The sequence below is a fragment of the Myodes glareolus genome, chromosome X, assembly GCF_982192425.1.
Source record: "Myodes glareolus chromosome X, mMyoGla1.1, whole genome shotgun sequence".
NCBI classification, from domain to species: Eukaryota; Metazoa; Chordata; class Mammalia; order Rodentia; family Cricetidae; genus Myodes; species Myodes glareolus.
In genome coordinates, this window is record NC_142053.1 from 63,330,358 (window position 1) to 63,356,601 (window position 26,244).

At 46.5% G+C, this 26,244-nt stretch overlaps 1 protein-coding gene and 1 pseudogene across 4 annotated transcripts; both read right to left on the reverse strand.

Annotated features, from left to right (window-relative positions):
• Positions 1-9,972: 9,972 nt before the first annotated feature.
• On the reverse strand, positions 9,973-11,010 carry LOC148117352 (paraneoplastic antigen-like protein 6B; annotated as a pseudogene).
• Positions 11,011-18,595: 7,585 nt separating this feature from the next.
• LOC148117353 (putative PWWP domain-containing DNA repair factor 4) lies at positions 18,596-24,876 on the reverse strand. 4 transcript variants are annotated; one of them, XM_087902817.1, is made up of 4 exons: positions 24,747-24,876; positions 23,769-23,960; positions 23,530-23,620; positions 18,596-21,738 (listed from the first exon to the last, which is right to left on the reverse strand). In XM_087902817.1, the coding sequence occupies exon 4, from the start codon at positions 21,558-21,560 to the stop codon at positions 19,488-19,490; it is 2,073 nt and encodes a 690-aa protein (XP_087758943.1). In that variant the 5' UTR covers positions 21,561-21,738; positions 23,530-23,620; positions 23,769-23,960; positions 24,747-24,876; the 3' UTR covers positions 18,596-19,487. The 4 variants fall into 4 exon arrangements, with proteins under 4 accessions (XP_087758943.1, XP_087758944.1, XP_087758941.1 ...); XM_087902818.1 differs by having other exon boundaries at positions 23,393-23,620; XM_087902815.1 differs by having other exon boundaries at positions 23,530-23,623.
• Positions 24,877-26,244: the final 1,368 nt, after the last annotated feature.

The following is a 26,244-nucleotide window of genomic DNA, read 5'->3' on the forward strand; positions in this document are numbered from 1 at the left end:
GCTGAGGTGAAGCCCCCAATTAAACATTCCAGACTTTTTGGATAAAGGGTTGCTGTCTCAAGTTTGGATACTTCCTGTGAGCTTTCATGGTGTGAGAGAGGAGAGAGTTGGAAGTTGGTGGGCTCACACTCAGAGAGAGGTGTGGCTGGAGAGGCATCCAGTTTACTGCCATCCTGGAGACCTCAAGCAGCTGCTTCTTGAGGGAGATAAGAAGGCAGGTGTTTGGGAGAAAAACTATTGTTAATACCCGTCTTGTTTGTACCAACAAAGATGAGTATGCCAGGACGAGGAGCAGATAGGCTCTTTATTGTGGCATCATGAAAAACCAAAGGGTGGAAATTCCTAACTGCTGGACAGATCAAGTATCCTGAATAGGTTCCCACTTAAGCTTGTAGAGATAGGACCAGCATGGGTGTCTCAGAAGCTTGGCAGCTGAGGAGGTGGTGAGGATTACCATGTGTGGTCCTGTGCGGTCCTGTCCTTCAAAGTTCAAGAAACCTAAGAACTAGCTGTTTAAGGAGTACTCTGTGCCATGGTGAGAGTGGGGACAGTTTCAGGGGTATTTGGGTCTGCTGGTGTAGGGGCAGGGAGACAGCTGTCAGCATGTGAAGAGAGAAGGGACCTCAGAAGGGAGAGGTAGAGTAGGTACCTTACCAGTGGAGGAGTTTGGACTGGGAGGTGATGATTAAGGAGGAAGGGTCTGCCATAAAGTAGCTCAAAAGAGCTCCGACCCATAGGGGAAGGTAGGGAGGCTCCAAGGCAGGAAAGGGCATTGGGGAGAAGGGAGGGTCAAGATGACCTGACTTCAATGCAGAGCTTGATTAGTTGTTGTTTGATGAGTCCATTGGCCTTCTCCACATTTCCTAAGGATTGTGGATGGTAGGGAGTGTGGAATTTCCAGGAGATGCTGAGACCTTCTGATGTAAGCTCCATGACCCTGGAAATGAAGGCTGGCCCATTGTCCATTTGGATGGTCTGTGGAACACCAAACCGAGGAATGATGTGGTCCAGGAGCACCTGAGCAACGATATCTGTTGTTTACCTGGAGAAAGAGGGGTTTCAGGGTTTTGGGCAGGACTGGAGGCCAAAGTAATTTGGGGGTTTTCTAGAAACAGTAAGTTAAAAGCCTGGACTCGTGAAGGCCCAAGGAGAAAGATAGAGAAAAAAAAAAATGATTCAGAAGGTCTGAGAGATGATGAGTGGAATATACCATGATTGGCCTGAACAGGGTGATCTTGAGAGTCTCCCAAGTGAATTCAGCTGCTGCTGCCAGCCAGGTCTCTCAGGCAGGGTTACCATCCACAGATGGTAAAATCCAGATGGATGGATAAAAAGGCCACAGCCTGATTTGAAGGCCCAACCTGTTGGTGTAGAACTTCTGTGGCCACTCATGACCTCTCACCTGTTTAAAAGTGGTAAGGTGTTGTGAGGTCAGGAAGAGCAAGAGCAGGGACTGTTAGAAGGGCATCTCTCGGTAGAAAAAAGTGTCAGCAGATAATGGCTGGGTGGGTGAAAGGCCCCGTGGGGGTCTCTCTAGGTGCCTGATACAGAGGCTTGGCTGTAATGGCAAAGTTAGGGATCCAATGATGGAAGAAACCTATCAGGCTCCCAAATGAGAGAATCTAAGCCACTGTGGTTGGAGTTGTAAATCCTGTAGGGTCTAGACTCTGTCAGAGGTGAGGGTCTTAGACCCTGGGCTAAGTTGAACACCCAAATATACTTCTGAAGGAGAGCACGGCTGAGCCTTAGCTGGTGAGACTGAATATCCCAGGATCTGAGGAAGTTCAGGAGGACAGAGTTGGCCTGTCGGGACAGAGGCAATGTGGGACTGCAAAGAAGGAGATCGTCAACATACTGGAGAAGTGTTCTAGGACCTTGGTCAAAGTTTGTAAGATGTGGAACCAGAGTTTGGCCAAAGAAATGGGGGCTGTCCCAAAATCCCTGAGGGAGAACAGTTCATGTAAGCTGTCTCGAAGACTGGGAGTCAGGATCCTCCCAGGTTAAGGCAAAGAGGAAGTATGAGTTAGGGTGTAAAGAGACAGTGAAAAAAGGCATTTTTTAGATACAGAACAGTAAAGTAGGAGGTGGCAGGAGGAACATTAGACAGGAGATTCTAAGGGTTGTTAACCACTGGGTGAACTGGAATGACTGCCTCACTTATGAGGCAGAGGTCTTGAACCAAAGGGTAAGAGCCAGAAGGCTTACACATGGGAAGGATGGGGGTGTTGCAGAGTGAGTTGATAGGAATTTAAAGTCCTTGAGATAGGAGGGTGGGTGATAATAGGCTTAAGACCTTGGCGGTTGGTTTCAGAAATAGGACACTGGGGTCTGGAAGGGAAGGATGAAGGGTCTTTAAGGTGAACTAGGACTGGCTAGTGGTGAGTAGCAATCATGAGAGTAGTAGTGTCCCATACTTGGGGATCCACTGGATTAGGGAGCATAGGGACAGGGCAGTCTGGGATAGGAACCTGTGAGGCTATTAAGGTGAGAAGAAAATGTGACTCTGGAGAGTGTGTGGGGGTCAAAGTGAGTGTGACCCTGAAGTGGCTGAAAACGTTTCAATCAAGTAGAGTTGCAAGGAAAGCAGGTATGACTAGGAAAGAATGAGAGAAGAAGCACCTGCAAGAATGCAGGGCAGTGACAGGGTCTAATCTGGGAAGGAGTGGGTCTTGTCTACCCCCATGACTGAAATTGGTAAGGTGAATAAAGGGACCAAGTGAGATGTGAAAACAGGGTGGGTAGCTCCTGTGTCCAAAAGAAAAGTAATGGACTTAACTGCTACCTGCAACGTTACCCTAGGTTCGGAGAGGGCGATGGGAGTCACCAAGTCTGGGCCACATCAATCCTGAGTAGTTTGAAGGCTGGCACAGTCTCACTTGCTGGTGTTGGTGAGACTGGACCTCTGTGTTGTGGCATAGAGGATGAGCCCACATGGGGTCATTGTTATATCCAGTGTTCAGGCTGCTGGCAGACAGGGCATGGCCTTATAGGCTATAGAGGCCCAGGGTAGTATTGTGACAAATGGCCATTCTGTCCCATTTGTAGCAGGCTCCTGGCAAGGCTGACTTAGACTGAGCTCCAGCTGGATGGAACCTCATGGTCGACTTCCTCTGTCCCCCTCTGGGGGTCCCAGTGGTCTCAGGGAAGCTGCTAGGACTTGGAATTAGAACCTTGCCACCTGCTGTATCCTTGTCTGTTGGGAAGACTCTACTGCCTCTTCTCAGGCATTAAAATCTTTAAAGGACATTTTCACCAATTCCTGTATGGTGATTTGGGGACCTTCCTTAGCCTTTTTATTTTTTTTTCTAATATCTGGTGTTAACTGAGAAATGAAATGGGTAGCCAGGACCATGGCTTCTGCTGGGGAGGCTGGACCCAATCTAGTATGCTGAACCAAGTTCTCTTGTTTTAAAAATATCTGGGTTTTTGACAGCTAGCTCTGTGATCTCCTGGAGTTTGTCAAAATTAACAACTTTTTCTGAGACCATCTTAATATCCTGAAGGAGGCAGCAGACCATGTCAGCCATTTTGGCCTGGTTGATAATCCCAGTATGGTTCTATGGCTGGTACTGCCAATTCCCCCACAGGGATTGTATTGTCTACTAGGTGGGTCTGATCTGCGTACTGTCTAGCTGCTGCCTGAATTCTACTTCGCTCTTCAGAAGTGAGAGTAGAGGCCTGGATGACATAGAAATCATGCCAGGTAAGTTCTGGGCCAATTAGTGAAACTCCTTAATATAAACAGAAGGATTAACAGTCGCTTTTCTATCTGAGAGAGATCCAGAAGACAGACAGAAACATGGACTTTAATAATGCCATTGGCTCCTGCTACCTCCTGGACGGAACAGAGAAGGGCAGGGTTATGGTGAGATCTGGTGTGGGAGAAGATGGGGGAGAATAGGGACGGTTAGTCCAGTGTGTAAAGGGGGTCCAAGAAGTAGGTTGAGGCATAGGGGGGTATAGAGAGGCAGAAACAGACATGACTCAGTATTGAGAAAAGTTTAAGTTCTTAAAACATTCTAAAGTGTTGAAGATTATCTATTAACTGAACTATGTCTCTATATATCAAGAAAACTGGACTAACATGACTACAAGTTTGACTATTGTAAATGGCTATTAATTTGTAATTTTTAATTATGCATTACTTTTTTAAATGAGCTCCACAAACACAATACCTTAAACAAGAGTAGAAATACATATATACAGTGTAACAAAGTTGACCTTAAATTTGTATCGATTGACCAAGGTCCATACCAATACAAAGTATTCATCTCTATATCATATCCCACTTCAAATTAAAACAAACATTTATAAACGATCATTTTGGGAATTTGGGAGTTGTTTCCTTCAAACTGCTTACTGCTGTTTGTTGAGCAAAATATTTTGAGGGTTTATGGAGACATGTCAGCACCTAGTGTGTCGGGGGTCCCTGGCTAAGGGTCTTGAACAAACCAGGACACAGGGGATGCAGAGCAAAAGCAGCACTTGCAACTGCATGCTGCACATTTATTAAGCAATCCTTTTATGCACTTTGGAAACAATTGCTTCAATCAAAAGTTTTATCAAAAAGAGGAACTATAGATCATGAGTTAACCAACGGCTTCTTTAGATTATGCATACAAGGCAGCTTAACGTAGCAAGGGTGGTCTGGGGGCCTGCAAAACATCCTGGCCTATTTTAAACAAGGTTCTCCAGAGATGTTATCTAACTGTTCCAATCTAGCCTAAGATTTCCTTCAGTAAGCAGAAGAGTTGGTTCAAGCAGGAACTGTGCCTCAGGGCAGCCACTTCCACAAACCACAGGGAATGTGAAACTTGGAACTAAGAAACAATGCCAGAGCACTTATCACTCTGAAATGTTCCACAACATCCCATGAAACTTCTCTTAGATTCCAAGGCAGTACTCAACACCTTCTCTGGCGCGGGAGGCACAATCCTGGTGTATTATATCACAGTCTCCAAATCTCCAGAGAGAACTTTCAGGGGGTCTATGTTCCATCATACTACATTAGACTGGAAGGAAGTTAAGGTATCTCATCTTCTGTGGGAACAAAAGTAGAATCTCTAATCCAAAAGTAACACATCCTTAGACTTAAATTTTGAGGTCAAAATACCTTTAAAACATACATCTTGGTTTAGCTTAGCAGCCCAAACAATGAACTATCTCTCTGTTATTAGTTTATTAACAGTCAAAAACTTTAAAAAAACACACAATAGTACACATAATCCAGACTCTCTGTGTATTTTCCAACCTTATGTGGCTTTTTTACTCTTACTTTTTAATATTTATTTTATCATCTTTTCTCCTTAAATCTATGACTGTCTTTACTATTTATATTATTTAACTGTCTATACTCCTTTCCCTCTCTTTCCCAAGCTAATATATGTTGTTAAACACACTGTGGCCCATTCAGAGGTTTGTTTTTGTCTGAGTCTGTCTTTATTGCATAGCTGTAATCATTTTCTGACAAGGAGCACCTTTTTTAAAATTGCTAAATGGGCAAGGCTAGGACCAACTCCATGGCTCTGCCTGTGGGTTCTACTCCATACCACATGGTAGAGGTATGTTCACTGCCTCTGCAAGCCATGCCTACTGCCCCAGCTCCAGGGATGCAGCGGGTCTATGTTGCCATTAAGCAACTTGTAGCACTCTGTTCACAAATCCCACTTAAGTGTTCCATAGCCAGACCTCCCAAAAGTTCTAAAGCCCTTTGTGCAACCAGCACAAACCAGAAAGCTGGCTCTTAAAGAAGCTGTGCCTCTACCTGCAGCCCGCTAACACAGCCTATCTGGGAAAAAAAATGCAGCCACTAAGAAGCTGCACTTGGCTCCTGCTTTTTGTGGGCCTAGCAGCCCTCTTTTTTCTTAAGTTTTTTAATGTCTTATGTGAATACCCACAGATGTCTTATGTGAATCCACCACAGATGGTGGGTGTCATTTTGTAAGTGGAGACTGCTTGTTTGTTTCCTGGCCACCCAGACCCTAATAAGTGCACAGAAGCTATATTAATTACAGCACTGTTTGGTCAATGGCACAAGCATATTTCTAGATAGCTCTTATATCTTAAATTAACCTTTTTTTATTCATCTGTGTATCACCATGAGCCTGTGGCTTCCTGGGTAAGGTTCTGGATGTTCTGACATCTTTCTCCTTTGGCAGCTACATGGTGTCTCCTTGACCATGCCTGTTCTCTCTATATATCTCTTCCAGCCTGGTTATCTTCTGCCCTCACATAGGCCAAAGCAGCTTTCCTCATTAATCAATAAGAACAACACATACACAGAAGGGCATCGCTTACACACAATAGGGTCTTGAGTCCTTCAAGATAAAACAAAGCATTTTTTGAAAAATATATGTGAGAGAAGGGAGACAAATGAATATGCTGAGTTAAAATTTTTATGTGAAATTTCCAAGATAACAGCTTAGTTCTATATTCTAAAGATGAGAGTATCAATTTTCCACCCTGTCTTTCTTTGTGTCTGTTTCTGTCTCTATTAGCTACACACACACACACACACACACACACACACACACACACACTCAGAGAGAGAGAGAGAGAGAGAGAGAGAGAGAGAGAGAGAGAGATTACATTACTCTTTGATGGATACTTGAAATGATTCCATGGCCTGGTTATTGTGAATACTATGCAAGTGCACATGGGAACATGGCAATTTGAATATGGTGCTGATGCTATATGGTTTGCATATAGACTCAAGAGAGGATTGCTAGGTCATATGATATATCTTGTTCTAATTATCTGAAGGATGCTTATGCTATTTCTCTGTAACGTATAATATCCACAGAAACAGTGAGAAATACTTTGGTTTTCCCCACAGCATCTCCAGCACTGCTATTTGTTGTGAGTCTTTAAAAAAAATTACCTTAAAATTTTTCATATATTTTTACCATATTCTCCCCCCCACTCTTTCTCCGAAGAGATGTTTCATGCCCCCCTTAAAAATAAACAAAACCCAAACAAAACAAAACAAAATCCCATAAAAATAAACCATGGAGTCTGTTGTTGTAGAAGGAGCCGGCTGCGTCCCGCCAGGCTCCCGGCCGCCCGGCTAGTTTACACCCAAAATAATCACTTAGAAACTGTATTAATTAAATTACGGCCTGGCCCATTTTTTTTTCTAGCCTATTATTGGCTAACTCTCACATCTTGATTTAAGCCATTTCTAATCATCTGTGTTCACCACGAGGTCATTGAGCTTGTGTGACTCTGGCGTCTCCATGGTGGTTCTCTGTCTGCCCTTCTTCCCACCATTCTGTTCTGTCTACTCTGCCTACCTAAGTCTGCCCTATCAAAAGGCCAAGGCAGTTTCTTTATTCAACCAATGAAAGCAACACAGGTACAGAAGGATCTCCTACACCAGTCTGTCTTGTGTTGGCCATTTACTCTTGAGCATGGGCCCTTCCCTGCAGTGTGATTGATACACTCACTGTCACTCCATTAAGGAGAACTGATTTTCTTTTCCCAGCAGCTATAAATTGCAAACAGCTTTATAGTAAGGGGTGGGAATCTGTGTACTCTTCTCCGTCTCCATCCTAGGATTTTGTGTGTCTTGGATTTGTGCAGGTCTTGTGCATGCTGTCACAATCCCTGTGAGTTCATATGTGCATCTGCTCTGTTCTGTTGTGCTTTTTAATAGTAGCCTTTCAACCCATCTGGGGAAGTCTCACTTTGTGGTTTTGATTTTCATTTCCTTATTGACTGGTGATGTTGACACATTTTCATATCCTTCTATCTATGGAGCTCTTTTGTCCCTTTTAAAATCAGATTATTTGGGGGTTTTTGTCTGCTTGCTTTTTGCTATTGAGTTGTGCTAGTTCATTGATATTTGAGATATTAACTCCCATGAAGTTAATAATTTACAAATGTTTTCCCCAATCCAAAGATGGCTGAATATTTCCTTTTGCAATGCAGAACATTTATAGTTTGAGGAAATCTTTTATGCTTTTTCTGTCTAAAGTTTTCATGTGATAACTAAAAGTGCTCCAAGAACAATGTGAGGGTCAAAATTCTTCCTTCTACACGTAGATGCATAGTTTCCTGAGTGCTATATGCTGAAAAGACCATTCTTTCTCCAGTTTTTTTGTGGGTGTGGGGACTGTTTTCTTGTATGTTTTCCCCATCACATTGACACACACCTTGATGCCAATGGCATACTTTGTTTGTTCGAGCCAGAGTCACTCTATGTAGTCCTGGCAGTTTTGGAATTCACCATGTAGACCAGACATGCCTTTAACTCACAGATCTCCTGCCTCTGCCTCCCAATGCTGTGATAAAAAGTGTGTTCCACTATGTGTGGTACTCTTTTGATCATTATATCTGTGTAATATATTATGAAATCAGGAAGTATAATGCCTCCAATTTTGCTTTTCTGTTTCAGGGGAGGGTTTTTGCTATTTAGGGTCTTTTGTGGCTCCACAGATCTTTTTTTTCTTAAGTTTTCTTTTTTCTGTATTTTAGTGAACAAAAATGGCATTTAAATTCTGTGAGAATGATTGTCTAACTGAAACACCCGTCAGTCATGAATATTGGGTCCAAGGACCTTGCTTACTGCTCCATAGCCTCACCTGAGCACATAACTGACTTATCCCTAACTCTCGTCATCCTGGAGTGCCTACCCACTGAAACCAGATAGCCACTGCCCCCACACATATGGTCAGCCTGCTTTTACCAATCCAACCCCCCTGCCAACCCACAGCCCTTCATGTACATAAACTAATCTTGCTCCAGTCCAATCCAAGCCCACAAAAGGCAGAATGCAACTGTAATGTCCATGAAATTTATTGAACAGATACATTTACTGAAGTCATTGAAGGCAAGGGGATGACAGCACAGAAACTCCCCCAGATGTTAGAGGCCACAGGTCCCACCTTTTCCTAGTCTGTGATTCATTAGAAAAGATCTCATCTACTGGCCACACTGAGGCCTACTTGCCTCAGCTTCTTCCTTTCCAGGGACCCCTGATACGCCTCTTTACAGAATGATGGCATCTGGAAGTGTTCTTTCTTTTGGTGGAACTCTCTAGAAGAATCACCCATTGGAGGGTGATCCTGAATTATTCTGGACACGGGAAAACACTGAAAGTCACATCTTGCCAAACTGAATAACTGGTGTCACAAGTAACAACAAAAGTAACAACAAGAGTGGAACATTAAATCTTGGTTCTCAGAGCCTGTTCATCCTTAGTCCAGGTCTTCGTGCCCACCCCAGGTTGTAATCAGTCACAAGATGAGCATCAGCCAGTGGCTGATTGCCATGAACAATACTTTTTGCTGTTTCCAAGGGCTTGTCTTGGAATCTCTGTAGAGCACCTTCTCAGGTAAGAACACACACATCTACAGGGAACAAGCAACATGTTGCTGGCCTGTAAGTATATCAAGAAAGCTGACCAGGAATAAACAACACGAGATATGCACAGAGCAAATAGGGCCTTGGCTGGCATGGAAGTTCACAACACAAGCTGGGCTACGGTGGTGGCTAACAGGGTAAGTCAGGGACTGATATACTTTGCCTAGGGTGTGATGGATGGGAGAACGAGTATTAAAATGTGTACTCACTGAATACCTGGGTCACTGTGAGTAGAACAGATAAAGATGAGATTCCCAAGGCAGTGTCATAAGCCTGCCTGGAGATGCTAACTGGGTAAAAGAGTCAGGCAGTCAGGATATATCTACTTTGGGGCTGACCCTTCAGCAATACTTCTTGGCTGGTACAGAATGGGGTCCTCCTCTGCCTTATGTTCCCCTGCCTAGGCAAGGCTGGGCAGCCTCCTGGGCACTCTCTAAGATCACTGCCCATCTGTGCTGGGGTAGGAGCCCTAGGGGGCTGATCAGGTCCTTCCTGGCTTAGGTCTACAGGGCTGTGGTCTGGGTTATGGTCTTCTATCTCCTCCTCAACCTCATCCTCTGCCTGCTCCTCCACCTCATCTCCTGCCTTAACACTGGCTCTGCCATCAGTCTAGGCAGAAGACAGATCACCAGCTTCATCTTCTACCTGGGCTCCCATGTTGCTGGCTAGTCTTGCCTCCCATTCCTCAGATTCCCATATGAGCCCCAACAACTCCAGGAAAGTTGGAGGTCTCCCGATCATCGTCAGCCCCCTCAGAGCTTCCTCCAGAGGCTCAGTCAGGTTAGCCCTGGTGAGCATCTGCCTCAGGCACAAATCATCCGTGGAGATTCTCTCGAGAGCCCCTTTCTGGATGGCTTTCTGCAGCAGGACTTCTAGCCTCAACACAAAGACAGAGAGCTGCTCCTCTGACTGCTGCTTTGCAGTCAGACACTTGATTCCAATGGAGGCCTGAGACTCATTGTCTCCAAATAACTCGGGTCAGAGCCTCTAGGCAGTCCTCTGCAGTCTTTGCTGGATTCTCTGCTAACAGCCCATGGACAAGGTACAAAGCAGTTCCCCACAAGCCCTCCAGAAACTGTCTCCTCTTCTCCCTTTCTGGGACCCTTTGCCACACCTGAAACATGTCAGTGGTGTGGTCTAGCCAGGCCTCAAAGGATTCTTCCCCGGGGGCTGGCTGAATGCTCCCAGAAAACATACCCAAGCACACTGGTACTGCAAGGTATCGACCCAGGGCTGGATTGCCTGACTAACTGATTGGAGCCTGCGCACTCTGTCCAGCCCCAGACCCAGGTCTCCAGGTACACTGTCTACTGTATCCCCCTGTAGCTCCAAGAAGTGGAAAACACAACCAAGAAGCTCCTCGCTGAAGCAACTGGGCGCAAAGACCACGTTTCAGCACCCCCCCCCCCAGTGCCTAGGATTTCCCTTGGGACCAATGCATAGTTGACTTCCTGGTCAAGCTCAACCAAGCTCAACCAGAGCCCACATTACTGTGCCAAGCACAGTAATGTGGGCCATGTGCCACAGGGCAGCCTGCAGTGACCCTTGGAACTCAGCTTCACTGCAGTCCTCCGGGATGCCCAGGATAAGCAAGCCCCTATGAACGCTGACACCCAATTACCTGCACTAGTCCTGGAGCATCTCCACCGCCACAATCTGAAAATTTAGCAAAGCTCACACTAGGGGTCGGAAACAGTTTCCCCAGAAGCAGGTCGGGTTGGGATAGGGATAGGAGCCTAGGCTAGGACTCAGGAAGACCAGCCTAGCTTTCCACAGCCTGGAAACAGAAAACGGAGAGAGGAGGTTAATGTCCTCCCCACCCCTGCCCCTTCTCATCCTCTATCTCTAGAGCAGAGGTTCTCAACCTGTGCTTCGTGACCATTCAGGGTCAATCGACCTTTTCATGGGGATCTCCAAAGACCACTGGGAAACACAGGTTATTTACATTACAGTTCGTAAGAGTAGCAAAATTACAGGTATGAGGTAGCCATGAGAGAAGTTTTTATGGTTGTGTGAGGGGGTCACCACAACACGAAGAACTGTATTAAAGGGTCGTAGCATTAGGAATGTTGAGAACCACTGCACTACACGATGCTTCTGTATCCCACCCCGTGCCTCAGACACAGGCCTTCCCTAGCCCAGTACCTCCCTGCAGTCCAACCCAGGCAGGCATGAGGGTTGAGACGGGGGCTTGTCAGGGTCAGTAATACCCTCCCAGAATTTGGTACCTTCTAGGAGCAGAATCCTTTCTCCTTCAATCCCACAGCAAAGATTCCCTGGGCTGTTCTCCAGGTTCTCCCGCCAGCCAGCTCCCTTGCTCTCTCTAGCCTTATAGCTGTGCACTCACGCAGAACAGTATACAGATGCGAGCATAACGCTGCTCTCTGCAGTGCAGACTTAGCGCGGGTGTGTGTGTGTGTGTGGTGACACTGGAGCACGGATCCCCCCCACCCCACGTCCTCAAGATGTGGACTAGCCAGGCCATTTGTGCAGGAGGGTCATGAGACAAGGCTGTCTCCTAGCCCTTGGCAGCCTGGGACCTCCGGTGATGTCACCTTCACCGGTCTGGTCACTGGTGACATCATCGGCTGCTGACCCTTCCCCCACCATACATCTGTGCCCCTGGCACAGGGGATAAAGTGCTCAGGGATCTCCACAGAAGGGTATCAGAAATCTTTATTGCCCCCTCCAGCTCTGTTTCCTGATCAAGGCCAGGAAGCAGGGACTCTGGGGGTTTTTCCCTGGTGAGTCCCTCTCTGGACCTAGTTTAGTGACAGAGCTGGGCAAGCAACATCTAGGTAGAGTCCTTGGAACAGATAGCAGATGAGCCCACACACCCCATCCCAATACTCCCCATGGAGTGTGCACCATCTGGGTGATGCCCATTCCAGTGGAAGGGGCTGCAGGTACATTCACCACTGCAGGGCCTGCATGCCTACCTGCCCTTAGTGCCAGTGGCCAGCTCACAGGAGGGTCCAGCACTGGCAGGCCTTTCCTGCTCTGCATACTGTATATCCAGGTTCTTGAAAAGCTGCTTTTGAGATTTGAAGACCAAACCCTTAGACTTGTATCTTACTGCCTGTCTTTGGGTCAGTCCCTGCTGCTTCTTGTCACAGAAAAGTTTAGAGTTTCTGGGAATTCTGCCTAAATTCATACAGGGAGCACTGTGATGGTGGTGAGGTGTTCAACTTTTCCCGGCTTCCTTCCATGATCTGGGACATGACACTTTCAGTGTGAAGGTGGCATGGGTGGCCTAGATCCCAGGAGCCTTCCTATGGTTTTAACATCAGTTAGTCTTCCATCAGTCAGTCTCCAGCTCCCCCCGCCCCCATCTTCTGCTGCCTGGGCTAGACATTCACTCAGAGCTGTGTTATCCTGGCTCAAAAACAGTTTCAGACCCTGCCAGTCTAATCACTCTGACTCTCTGCAGTCACCAAGAGTCCAGGGCCACATGCCCAACATTTCTGCCAGTGAGAGCGAGGGCAAGCAAGTTCACAGAAGGTCATGCCTCTATGTATTATTTCTTGGCCCCATTTTCTTTCTTTGGGCATCATACTCTGGCCACTTGACTTTCACTACTGTAAAGGTTTCCCCCATGGTGTCCATCTCACTCAGACTGTTTTGGTTAATTATCAGGGACTCTATTTAGGCTTTTGTCATGTTGGAATACTCCAACATGATGCATACTCAAATGTGCATCAGAGTGCCCATTTGAACGTCCCTCAGTACTGCCACCAGCATTCTATCTGCCTTCCTGAACCTCTGGCTTGGAGGAAGCCTTTGGGGTATTTGACCAAAACATGACGTTGCTGAAACTTGAGCTGTATCCAAGTAGACATCCATTAATCTATTATCTGCTGTGAGGTGGGAAATCCATGTCCTCTCCCATTAGCGGTGTGTGAGTGCTCATCTGTATCCCACAACACAAGCAGCCTTTTAGTATTGATCATTGAACACCCCAAGGGGAGAATTACTATCTCATGCATTGACAAGTGTTTGGCATTTCCTTAATAAGTTATGGTATTGTGCATCCTCTTACAATTTCATCTTCCACTCCTGGTTGATCTTCTGTGATCTCCCTTGCCCCTTCCTTATGCCCAGCTCTGTCCTACAGACAGGTCTTTGGCCTGTTTTCAGGAGAAAGTTTCTAGCGTCAAACCTGAAGGTACTCTCATTGTGTACATGCAACCAATGGCCAAACTGGTTACTTGACTCACACTGGTCTTCAGTTTGTCATGTGTGGTTCTCTTTCTTGCCCCAGTAATTTCTACTATGATTATATACAGCCTGAAGGCAAGTGCTTTGGGAACAACAAAAAAATTTCAGTTTTCAGTTACAACCCAACTTTGTCAATTGGCCTAAAGTACCTTATCACTCCCTTACTCAGCCTCCAGAGCCTGCACTGTTTGTTCTCATACAGGCCAGTTACTGCTGTTAATGTCTGATATAAGAATTTCCATTTAATGAAATTCACTGCTTGACCTGTCATGGATCATACAATGAATGCCTTGTCTTCTTTCTTGGTTTGGAGGTAATTTTCCTGGGGTCTTTCCTCAGAGAAGGCTCTCCCCTGGGAACATAGATATGCAAGATGGTCTTGTGTTACCAGCTGGCCCAGTGGGCTTACAAGCAGATAATCAACATATTTCCCTGTTTATAGGCTGGTCGCTGCTTTCCCTCTTTTCCTTCTTTCTGAGAGAGGACTTTGCTTCTTTCTAGGGTTATTTTCCTCCCTCTGATCTAGGACATTGGTAGTGACACCTCAGTTGTTTTTCTTTTGTTTCGTCTTTGTACCCATTGTCTCTAAGTCTCAGCAGTTAGTAGCTTTTCCTTCTCTAACCTTTCCTTTCTTGGTTTCTGGGACACCCCTTCCTGCCTTTGAACTGACCTTCTGCCTCTTTTCCTGCCTTTCAGCTGAAGTTATTCTTCTACCTCTCCACCTTGTTTTTCTCTTCCTGTTCCATTGTTGGAGCTCAGTATAGTGTGGGTGATCTTCTAACTGTAGTTCAGAGATGTTTTGTGCTGGTAGTGATCCCTCCTCCAGATCTGCCCATGTGCATCAGAATGTCCATTTGGATGCCCCTCAGACATTTAACAGTTGAGATGTTTCAACTAGGGTGATTCAAGCACCTTTGCATGCCTGCTCTTTCCCTGTGCTTCACCCGTTCATACAGATGGCTTCTATCAGGTTACTTCAACAAAGGCAGCAAGAATATTCCTTCCCTTCCCTTCCCTTCCCTTCCCTTCCCTTCCCTTCCCTTCCCTTCCCTTCCCTCCCCTCCCCTCCCCTCCCCTCCTCTCTCCACCCTTTCCCTCTCCACCCTTTCCCTTCCCTTTCCTTTGTTTTTCACTTCTAAATAACACTCACTACCAAAGGCTATCAACTATGAACAGGGACAGCCCTTTTTCCCCATAGTATCTATCCCACTCTTTATGCCTGTACTCTGACCCCTCAACCTGCTCATCCTTATTAGTAGCACTTATTTACATGTCATCACCAGATAAATGATGGATAGGTCTCTGCTTTTGAGCATTAAGAACTACCTCCTGGAAAGCAAGCAGGTGCACTTACTAAAAGGAGCCTTTCATGTCAAAAATCAGCTTCCAAAAAAACTTGTATGTTCCAGGGTAAGAGCATAAGGTTGAGAATTATTAAGCAAAAGGAACAGAGATATAGGAGAAATAAGAGATAGAAAAAGAACAGCATTGGGAGGGACATTCAGAAAATATTGAATCCACCTCACTTATTTTCCACAGACTTATAATTTACTCCAAAAAGGGGAGTAGGGAGATAAAAGACTATATTACCATGACACAAGGAATAGACTTGAATTCTCTGACCTTTGTTGGAGGAATCTACTTCAACACTCAAAATACTAATTAACCATACCGTAGGTCAGCATGTCTTGTTTGTGGACACACCTGCTGTCAACGACTCTGAGAAAGCAAAAAATGAGCTCAAACTCTCTGACCTTCAGAAAAAAAAAATGGAATGGGCTGATATCTGTGTGTGCCCTGACACTTTCAGGATCACATTGCCTTGAATGGCAAGTGAGTCTGTCTTCTGGATTGTAAGAGCCAGTGGTAAACACACACACACACACACACACACACACACACACACACACACACATAAGACAGAAAGAGAGGGGGTAAAGACTGAGAGAGGAGATAGACAAAAATGGAAAGAGGGAGAGAGGGGGGGGAGCAGCGAGAGATCGATAGGGGTTGCAGACCCTCAGATCCTGAACTTTCTATGACCTCTTGCCTACTAGAGTAAACAACTTGTTTTCTTGTGCTTGCAGCTGCTCTGAGCAAGAAACCCTCATGGGTTCCTGAGAACAAAGAAGCGGTTTCTGGTGGACATGCAGTAGAAAATCCTGAGAGCTAGGGCCACTTATCAAGGAGAGCCCTATATAAGCTGCCCTGAAACACAATAAAATTAGCATTCTTGCTTCAAGAGTGACCCACGTCTCTGTGTGTTCTTTACTCCCCAGACCCTTGCCTGACTGTGGTTCTAGATGGTGCAGGTGCCACGGTGGGGGAGGGGCGGAGAAACTGTGGGGGAATGAAGACATGAGAGAGACAAAATGATGATACAATTTAGCTAACTTCAAGCTCACTGGAAATCAGTGGTGGATTGATCTTGCCTTGAAGACCATCTGAATAGTTTCTGAGCTTAAACAGGGGTGAGCGACCCAACACCCAGAGCTGTGAGAGGTAAATTTATATTTTTCATGTAAGTTAGGTCTGCCTTAGCTATTTTGTTACAGCAGCACAGATGGACATGGCAGCCTGATTGTCCAGCCTGGAGTTATGAACATGTAACCCAAGGGTACTTGTTCCTTCTAGCTCAGATTACCAGCCTACATGGTCTGCCTGTCTTGCTCTTTTGTCTTGTGGGGTTCATTGATACTACTTTAGGAGTCAACCAGCATTCATGAACAAGTCAACATCTTGCAAGAAAGAGATCTTTATTCCAATGCACGGGCTTCTGTGCTAGTCATCTGATGGAGACTCCATGGACCTGGATTCCTGGATGATGTGGATTCAATTTTCCACAAATCCACACTCATAAGAGTAAGGCTCTGGCTCTCGTTACCTCAGGATGTGACGTTATTAGGGGAGAGGTTTGCCGGACACATAATTTAATTTAGATGTGGTCCTGCTGGAAGAAGTTGGGTACCAGAGCAGATATGAATGTTGGTCACAGCAGCAGAGGAAGCTGTTTACCCAGAATAAGGACTGAAGTCCCCCATCTGTGAGGGGAATGTACATCTTGTTGCTGCTTCAAAGGACGCTGCAGACCCCAGGTGGGGAACAGACCTGGCCCAGGGAAAGACCCAAAGGAACATAGATTCTAAAACCTACAGGAGGGTTCAGAGAAAGGCTAGACATAGAGCCTCTGATCTAAATGCCAGTGTCATAGAGGAAAACAACACTTCAAATTTATTATGACTTAGTCCTCTTCTCAACGCTGTAATTATTTCCAGTGAAAGAAGAAAGGCAGTGAGAATTTATAAAAAGAAAAAAAGAGAAACTCGGGCAACAAACCACCTCCAGATGCACTAGTCTAGCACAAAACCAAATCAATAACAACAACGAAAAGATAATATACTTTCTCCAAAAATTGCTGATCTCAACGTAAAGTTTCTCATTAAGAACAATTTGCAGGAGCCAATAGGCAAAAAATTCAATACTATTTTCAAATAACAGAAAAAAATTATTAATGTACTCCAAGAGAAAGACATAAAGGTTAATGCAATGAGGAAGTCAATTCAAGATATGAAGACAGGCTTCAGCAAAGAGATAAAACTGGTGAAGACAAACCAAACTGAAATGATACAGAAAATGCAAACTCATTTAGGCAGGTTAATAGCTTGGTGGAAACCTCCCTCATCAGTGAATGAGGCATGAGGGGGAAAAAAAGCATCAAGCTGGAAGACAGGGTAGAGGAATTAGATCATTCCTTAAGAACACGGGAGAATTCTGAAACACCATGAAAAGTGTGAGTCTTCAAATTAAGGGCATTCTGCACCAAAGTCATAGAAAATATTTTCAATAAAATCATAAAAGAAAATTTCCAAACCTAGAAAAAGAGATGCACACCTATGTGCAAGATGCATACAGAGCGTCACATAAACAAGAAAAGAACCCCTTATTATATAATATAGCAAAAACACTGAAATCACACAAAAAAGGATATGACAGAGAATTATAATAAAGTCACTTGTATGAGTAGGCCCATCAGAATAACATGAATAACATCTGATTATTTAATAGCAACATTTAAAACCAGAAGATTCTGCACAGATGTATTACAAGCTCTACAAAACCACAACTGACAAACCAATTATAGTCAGCAAATTATCTATTAGAATGAAGGAGAAAATTAAAATGTTTAATGATAAAAATAAAATAAAGGAAGTTTTGGACACTAAGCCACCTCTAGAGAAACTACTAAAAGGAAATTTTTCATCAAAAATAAAGGAAAATACATCAAAGAGGCCACTGTTTGAGCATAAACAATAACAGAACAATCAATCAAAAGATGTCAAAGAAAATAGCACAAATAAACAAAATGAAAGGAACTAATACAAATCTTTCAAAAACAACTCTCTATATTAATTGTCCCAACCCTCCATGAAAAAGACACCGATAAATATATTGAATTGGAAAAAAAAGAGCCATCATTTTGTTGCCTCTAAAAAATGGAGATTTGGCTATGTTAATACAACACAAAATAAAATTCAAACCCAAAAGACAAGATGTAAAGATATAAAGAAGATTTCCTTATTTTCATCAATGGAATCAAAAGGAGCATACAAACCCAAAGATATATGTATCAAAAACAGGTGCACAAATCTAATCTGATAGAAAAATGTAAACTCACAGTAAAAAGAAAACATTACACCGAAATTAGGTGAATTCAATACCCATCACCACCAATAGAGAGGTCACGTGGATTAAAACTAAACAAGGAAAACTGAAAATAAATCATAGTATTAATTAGAAAGACATGAAAGACTGGTCCAACTGAAGCACAAGAATACACATTGCACCTGATGGGCATTTGGCAAAACTAAACAAACATTAAGACAAAACGGAAAGCTAAAGAAACCATAATCATTGATAAAATATCCTATAATCTAAATGACTATAACAGAATTTAGCAAAATATCAATATCTAAAAACATCTATTTTTGACAGAACTCTACAAAAAAGAAAAATATTGAAGAGTGGAATCAAGAATTTATTGTTAATAGGCACTATGTAGGCAACGGGGACACAAATACAGTCCATGACCCAAGATAAAGAGGGAAAACCAATCAAAAGAGGACGAGAACAAGGGCTCTGAAAGGCAAAGCAAGTCTGCCCCTCATCAGTACACCACAGGTGTCAGTGACCCCCAAGGGATGACAGGTCCCCTCCCTTCCTGCAAACAACAGAAGTCTCTGTTCTCTGAAACGTGAGGAAAGCTGGGATACTGATGTCCAGTGCAGAGAGTCAGCCCACAAGGTTGGCAAATCTGTGTCATTTAGAGTATGAAGTCTCTCGGGAGTGCAGGATGGCTGAGAACGGAAAGTGCTTTCTGCATGAAGTGAAAACCTGACTTCAACATCCAGTACTGATTTGAAAAAAAACAGGTGTGTGGAAAGATATGTTTACTCTCAGTACCAGGGAGACAGAAACAGGAGGGTCAAAAAGAGCACACACATACAGTCACAGGCATGCATGCGTGCAAACGTGCTCTCTCTCTCGCTCTCTCTGTCTCTGTCTGTCTGTCTGTCTCTCTCTCTCTCTCTTTCTTTCTCTCTCTCTCTCTTTCTTTCTCTCTCTCTCTCTCTCTCTCTCTCTCTCTCTCTCTCTCTCTCTCACACACACACACACACACACACACACACACACACACAGAACAAAGAGGGCTAGGCCAGGCCTGAAGCTAACAAGAATTGCCGAATCAATGTAGACAACCTGCACCTTCAAGCATGCATGTGAAAGTTTATCTGGGGCAGGGTGGTGTGGAGAAACAAGAATACATAGTAAGCCCCACAGTCTCCCAGATGGTTCTCTTGTGGAGGTGGAGCTGCAGGGGGTGAAGGCTGAAATGAAGAAGCTCTCTTCTAAGGAATGGGCGCAGGAGGGTTCCTGCCAGCCCCAATCCTGGCTGCAGACCTCTTCCGGGCCACCTTTAGGATGGTCTTCTCAAAGAGCTCTTTTTCACGATAGTGCACAGGTGGGCCATTCAGGTACTTCTCTTCTGCCTCCTTGTAGCTGAGCTCTTCCAGGGCAGCGATGGAGCAGATGATTGCCTCTGGAAGAAGAACCTCCATGGTGAGCCGGACTTGGTCTCCTCTTGCCAGCGAGAGCAGGGCCTGGTCTGCTTCCTTGGATATTTTTTGCAAATGTGTAGCCACGAGATGCAACTGGTCCTCATCCTCCAGGTAGGTCTCAATGCATAAGACTTCCCTCTTTGATTTCCAGAGGTCGTCCAGCCACCTGGATGGTTTCTTGCCCTTCACAATGTCCAGCAGGTGCTGGTCGGCCCCCTTTTTCTTCACGATGAAGTCGACGAGCTTCTGGTTGGCTCTGTCCCAAGCGGCTCTCATGCGGTCAGGCAGAAGTTTCTTGCGGGGCCCCTTGCCACCCAGGGCGGTCTCCTCCTCCCAGTCTTCCAAGTCGGCATAGCTCACCTTGGGGAAATCAATGCGCAGGTCTCCCTCTTGGATGGCTCTCCTCAGCGGGTAACTGGCTCGGGACGTGTAGTAGTCCATAAAGGAGCCCCGGAAGGAGCCACAGGCGAGGTCCTCCTTGTAGCGGTCGATTACCGAGAGGCACCAGTTGATGCCCTGGCTGTACACTTTGCCAGCTCTCCGCAGGAGTGATAATTTCTCGCCACAGTCCAAGAGCTTCAGTTTGCGGAGAGGGACTCGGACACCCCTGCGCTCAACTTGCATGTTGCCCTCGATCAGCAGCACCCTGGCCGTCTTGTCGTTCTTGCTGACATTCTTGACCACCGCCGGCCAGAAAGGATGGTCCTGGAATTTGAACCAGACCAGCATTCCTCGTTGGATAGTATTCGTCTCCTGGGCAGAAGCCACACTGGTGGCTTGGCAGTTTTCCTGAGCTCCAGCGGCTCTCCTCTTGGCTCTGGTGTTATTCACCTTCAAGTGCACTCCAGTTTCCAGTCCTGAGAGCCCACACTGTGCACACAGCACATGGATCTTCCTTTTCCTGCCAGCAATGCGGACTGATCTTCTCAGTCCCAGGACTGGAGGCACACAGGGTGCCGATGCCCCCTCTGAGTCTGGCCTCGGGGTCCGCGGGCCAGGGTCCTCCTTGTTCTCTGGGAGGGTGGTCTTCCTTTGGGCTCCAATGGCCCGGATCTCTAGGCCGCCACACTGTACTTGCAGCCTGGGAGCTTTGGGAGAGGAAGAGGCGTGCCTAGGTGGCCCAGAGGCAGGCCGATGCTCAGTGTTAGCCCGGGCACCCTCCCTAGAGGCCCGGGCGCTCAAGGACCTGAGCTTGGGTGTACTCAACTTTCTCTTGCCAGAATGATCACCAGCATTTCCTGTTGGAGTCTTGCAGGAACTTGGCCACACTCTGTTGCCCCTTAACAAGTTCCCTTGCATTTCAAGGTGAGGGGGCTCTACAGCAGTATGGACCTGGGCTTCCCCACCTTGCACTGCAGGCTCATTCTGTGAGCCCATCAACACAGGTCCTGGGCGGCCTCGCTTCCCAGGACTCCTGTGGGAGAGCCCTTGGCCTTTCTGGTTGCATCCTCGGGACTGCTGGCACTGGTGTGGGCTGGAGCTGGTCTCTTCTTTCGGAACCTTGGGAGCCCCTGTGCTGGTTCTTCGGCCACCTGCCCTTTCTCCTTGATACAAGCGGGTTCCCTCGCCCAGAATATCCAGTGCCACCTTGAGGGCTCTCCTGTATGCCCTGGTCTGCCTTGGCGAGCCATTGCCCTGTGACTCCTTTTCGGCCAAGGAGGCGATGGTTACGATTTCAGACTTGGTTAGGGGCCTCACCTCTGTGCTCCTCACTCTGGTCTTCTCACCCACAGGAAGAATTTCGACCTCCAGGAAAGAGGCCCCTCTCCTCTTACTATGGGTTGAGGTCCTGGGTCTGGACAACACCTTTGCAGGCCACAGCTGGCCCTTCCAGCCACAGAGCACATAATCTGCAGAGTCCATGGTGATGGAACTCAGGGGCTGTTCTGATCAGGACAGGGTGACTCCCTGGGTTGTGGTGGGCACTCTTCCCTGCTGGTCGTCTCTGGCCTGGCAACCCAGTCTGTGGTGCTGCCCTCCCTCCAGAATCTGGTAGACAAGCTTAACCTGATGGCCTCTCTCAGGGTGATGTGGGCATGTCCTGTAAGTGTGGGAGAGGAAAACAGAGCTGTGTTAGGACGGAATTAGCCTTTAGTGGATACTGAAGCAACAGCTCAGTGAGGTGAGGAGAGAGAAAGCAAGGGAGTGCCCAAAGTCTGTCTTTCTACAGAGATGTGGGTGCGTGCGGGAGAACATATGGAAGGATCTGGAGCAGATGAGTATACTACACACGGTTGCCCACCCTGAGGCTGGGGTGATGAACTTCCTCCCGGAGAGGTGAGTGTCTTTACGTGGCTTGTGTATTTTCCTGCCCATCCAATACCTTGGGGGCTCCCTGGGATTCTGCTCGGGTGGGGGGAGCCTCATTGCTCTCTTTCCTAGGGAGCTAATCCCACCGTGCCCCACCCCAGGAACTCTGTGGACACCTAGTGCACCTTGCCTTCTGCACCAGTATGATACCAGGTTGAGGAAAAAGGAGGGTGCGCAAATCTTCAGGGCGATTTGCATAACATGGCAAGTAAGGTTGGTTGCTGTCATGGTCATAGCTTCTGGCCTCCCTCCCCTTCCCCCGCCCCGCCTCATATTTTGTTCCCGATTTCTTGCTCCCAACTCCGTGCTGGACCTCGCTATGGGATCAAGTGTACACATGGCATAAAAGAGAGTCTCCCCCCCCCCAAGGAAAGCACTTCACCGTGGAGAAATGCTTTCTAATTGGCAGACTCAGTAGTGTCAGATGAGAGCAACAGGGTAAGTGTATCTCCGTTGGTATTGCCCACTCAAGTCCATAGACCCTGCATACCCATATCTGCTGGTGATGGGCACTGTTCTACCAACAGATCCCAGGCCACAGAACTCTCCTGCCCACAACCTCTGTGCCATAATGTTAATCCACAAGGTCTCCTTAAACAGACAGGAAATCAAAGCAGCTGTTTGATGACCGGGATGGTCACTTGCCCATCCCTAAGTTCAGAAGGCTTGCTTTGAATCTTGAGCGGTGTGCAGTCTCATTTATGGCATAGCTCTCCCGTTCATGTCTCTCCATTCTCTGCCTTTCCACACAGTTCCTCCCCCGCCCCGTGCTTCTCAGTGGAGTCTCATCCCTTTCTTCTCACTGTGAGTATGTGTGTGTCAGGGTCTACTCCTTTCCTGACTACTCTTGCCTTGGGCCTTTGGTTTCCTATCAGCAGTGAGCATGCCTCACATGCTTTTGTTTGTGGAAACAAAGCCCACGTTTGTCTGATCCTCAGGAGAGGCCCACTGAGGTTGCCGATAACCACACACTTTGAGGACCACAACACGGAAGAACCACGAAGGGCTCACATGCCGCAGTTGCTCACTGTTCCTGCCAAGATGCAGGTGGCTTCTGGCATTACCGGGCCAGCACCAGGCACAGTGAGGCAGAGCACTCTGGACTCAGGACTCCTGACACAGTTTCTTGAGGACCGTGGACGTTTTGGGGACTCCTGTCACGCCATGACCTCTTCTGTGAGTGTGGGCACACCTACCTCTCCCTTAGGGACTCCAGGTTTTACCGTTGGGAACTCCCGACCGCACAGAAATATGGGAGGCAAATAATATTCGCTTCATTCCCCTAGCCCTCCCCTTCCCACCCTCTGTATCCATAAACCCCTGTCGGTACATTCACTGCGCAAATGTGCAGTGTGCCCTCTTCCGTATTCCCGTTCAAGTCTTACCGACTTCTAATCTGATCTCGCAGTGCATAAAGTGGCTCTCAACATGCAGAAGTCTAGGTCTGTCCCAGTCCACACCTGCTGGGTGATGCACTAGTAAATGTGTACTGTGCAAGTCTGGGGCCCAATTTAGGGATCACCTGCAGTACTTCTTCCTCCGAGGAATCTGTGTGATTTCACAGAGTTGGCCTCCTCTGATCCAGTCTCCGTGGAGTCCTCGGCCGCAGGTATCTGCTGAGGACACAGAGGAAAACATAGGCACCCCACTTACTTCCGGCTGCCTTCTGCTGCACCTTCCCAGCACATGCTCACCAGCAAGGCTGACTGAGCGCCATCTAGCCCAACCATGCCCCCATGTGCAGGTACCACACCTCGGTACCTTTCCGATGAAAGCAGCAAAGTCTTTCCCAGAGGTGCACGGAGAAGGCTGCAAGATGGACTCCCGAAATCTGTCTCAACACAAGCTTTGGCCCCGTGCCCGAGGCCTTCTGTCAAGAACTCGGAAACGATCACTGTGTGTGGCGTCTATTCACGTTTTGTCCAGATGGGAACTTTCAGATGGCTTCTCTCCCTGTGGTGAGACAAACAGACAGGGGCCAATCTGACGAGAGGGTGCGAGAAGGGCACAAAGCGTATTGTTCACCCGCAGGGGCCATGATACACGGAGAGATCCGGATGATGGGCTGATGGGTCAGAGGGAAACCCCAGCTGCACATCCTGTGACACAGCCCAGCTGATGCTTAACCCAACTGTGAGTGGAGCAAAACCCGGGCACAAACTAACACTGGTCGAGAGAACAAACACTGCCCCTTCTTCAGGTGCTCATACCGCACTGATTTTTTTTGCCTCGGTCTGCCTAGCTGTGCTTAGTGGCCAGTTTAGAGGTGGCTGTCTTCTGGAGGCATTTCTTCACTTCTTGTGTCAGGTCTCCAGGCCAAGAGATCTGCAGACCTCAAAGGGAACTGCCAGTCCTCATCCACGTTTACCTCCCTCTTAAATGCCTTCCAGCTTCTCTCTCTCAGACAATACAAGCTACAACTATCTCGGGTAAGGTGCCGTTGCATAAACACGGCCATTCTGTCAAGAGCACGTGTGACAATCATTGCCAAACAACAACAAGGCATCCATTTACATAGGTTGGTGATCTATGCTTCCAGGGCCTGAGAGGATAAAGCTGGCACCAACGTGGTGTCACCCGAGGACAAAGAGACAGGGCTGGCTGAGCAGCCAGTCCTTGGGGCTTCGCTTCAAACAGTGGTAGCCAGAACCTTTCCCGTCCCATGAAAGAGCCAGCACTTACCCACCGCACACTCACAGGCTCAGCTCACATTCACTCAGGATGGCTGCAGGCACCTACCTCCCTATGCGCCTCGCCTCGCGTGTCTGTCTAATGATCCCACCTCTCCACTCTGTGAGTATCCTTCGCCAATGTAACCAGGAAAGAATGGCTTGTTCCAGTTGTCATGGCAACCACAGTGTCAATGGAAAACCGTTCTCTCCCAGTAGCCAGTTCTCTGCGGAAATCAGGAAGGAGGCTGACTTACATCTCTGTCACCTAGTTCCCCCACCATCCCCGGCAGCTGCACACGTGAAACAAAGTAGGCATGCACACACACACTACAGAAGGCGATGCTGCCTGCCATTCCAGGGTGCAGGGGACCTTGGTGCAGGGCTTTGACAATGGGCTGGGACAAGGCAAGACAAGAGCTGACAGGCTCCCTTCTGCCTTCTTATATAATAAGATCGGGTGGGGGCCAGATCTGAGAAGGACACCTTTTCAGCTGGCAGAATTTGGAAGGCAGGCACTTTGTAACTCCAGCTGTATTCTATGTCACTTTGCAACAAATATGGAGGACCATGGACCCTCAGGAAATCAGGTGGCAGCATCATTCTCCCCACCCCAGTACACACACACACACACACACACACACACACAAATTTCCATGGTGACTCTCATGCAGGAAAGAGAGAGAGAGCAAACTTCAAATGGCAGGAAACTTTGGAAACCTCAAAGCCCACCCACAGTGACATATTTCCTGCAGCAGTGCCACACTTCCTAACAATGTTTTGCATTTATACTTGTAATCATTTTTTATTGAGCATTCTATTTTTCTTTATTTTTAAAATACATAGTCTTTATTTTACTCTCCCAAAATGCATATTTTCAGAATATTTTTCTGGAAGAAGTTTAATTAAATAATTTTGCATGCCTTTAATATTAACTAATTTTTATCTATTCTATTTTTAATTATATGGTTTATATATATCATGTTTCTGTTACTTCTTAATTTTTTCTATTATTGATTGCAGAGATAACTTGTAATTGAGTATCTATTTAGTCTTCATATACGAAATGATTTTTTTTGATATTTGTTCTATCTTCAACCAATTCTATTAGTCACATCATATTGTCTTTCTGAATTTTTAGGTATGTACTTTTTTATTACTTTAAAATAATACCAATCAAAAATCCCACTTACTCCCATCTTCCCACTTCTCTCACACACACCCTCATACCCTTACTCCTCACCTCCTTCCAGTCCTATGAGAGGGCAAGGCATCCTGCTTTGTGGGAGGTCCAAGGCACTCCCAACTATATCAAAGCTGAGCAAGGTATGCAACCAAAGAGAATAGGATCCCCAAAAGCCAGTACATGCAATAGAGAAAAATTCCAATGCCATTGTCATTGTCACCTTCATCTGCCCCAAATGTCAACCACATTCAGAGGGACCATTTTGATCCCATGGTCCTTTATTCCTAGTCCAGCTGGATTTGGTGAGCTCCCATTAGCTCAGGAACACTGTCTCTATGTTTGAACATCTCATGGTCCTGAATTTCTGGCTCATATTCTCCCT

What these genes read in the sequence shown, in the direction of transcription:
- LOC148117353 (XM_087902817.1), bottom strand. Translation starts at nt 21,560, where the DNA reads ATGGACTCTGCAGATTATGTGCTCTGTGGCTGGAAGGGCCAGCTGTGG.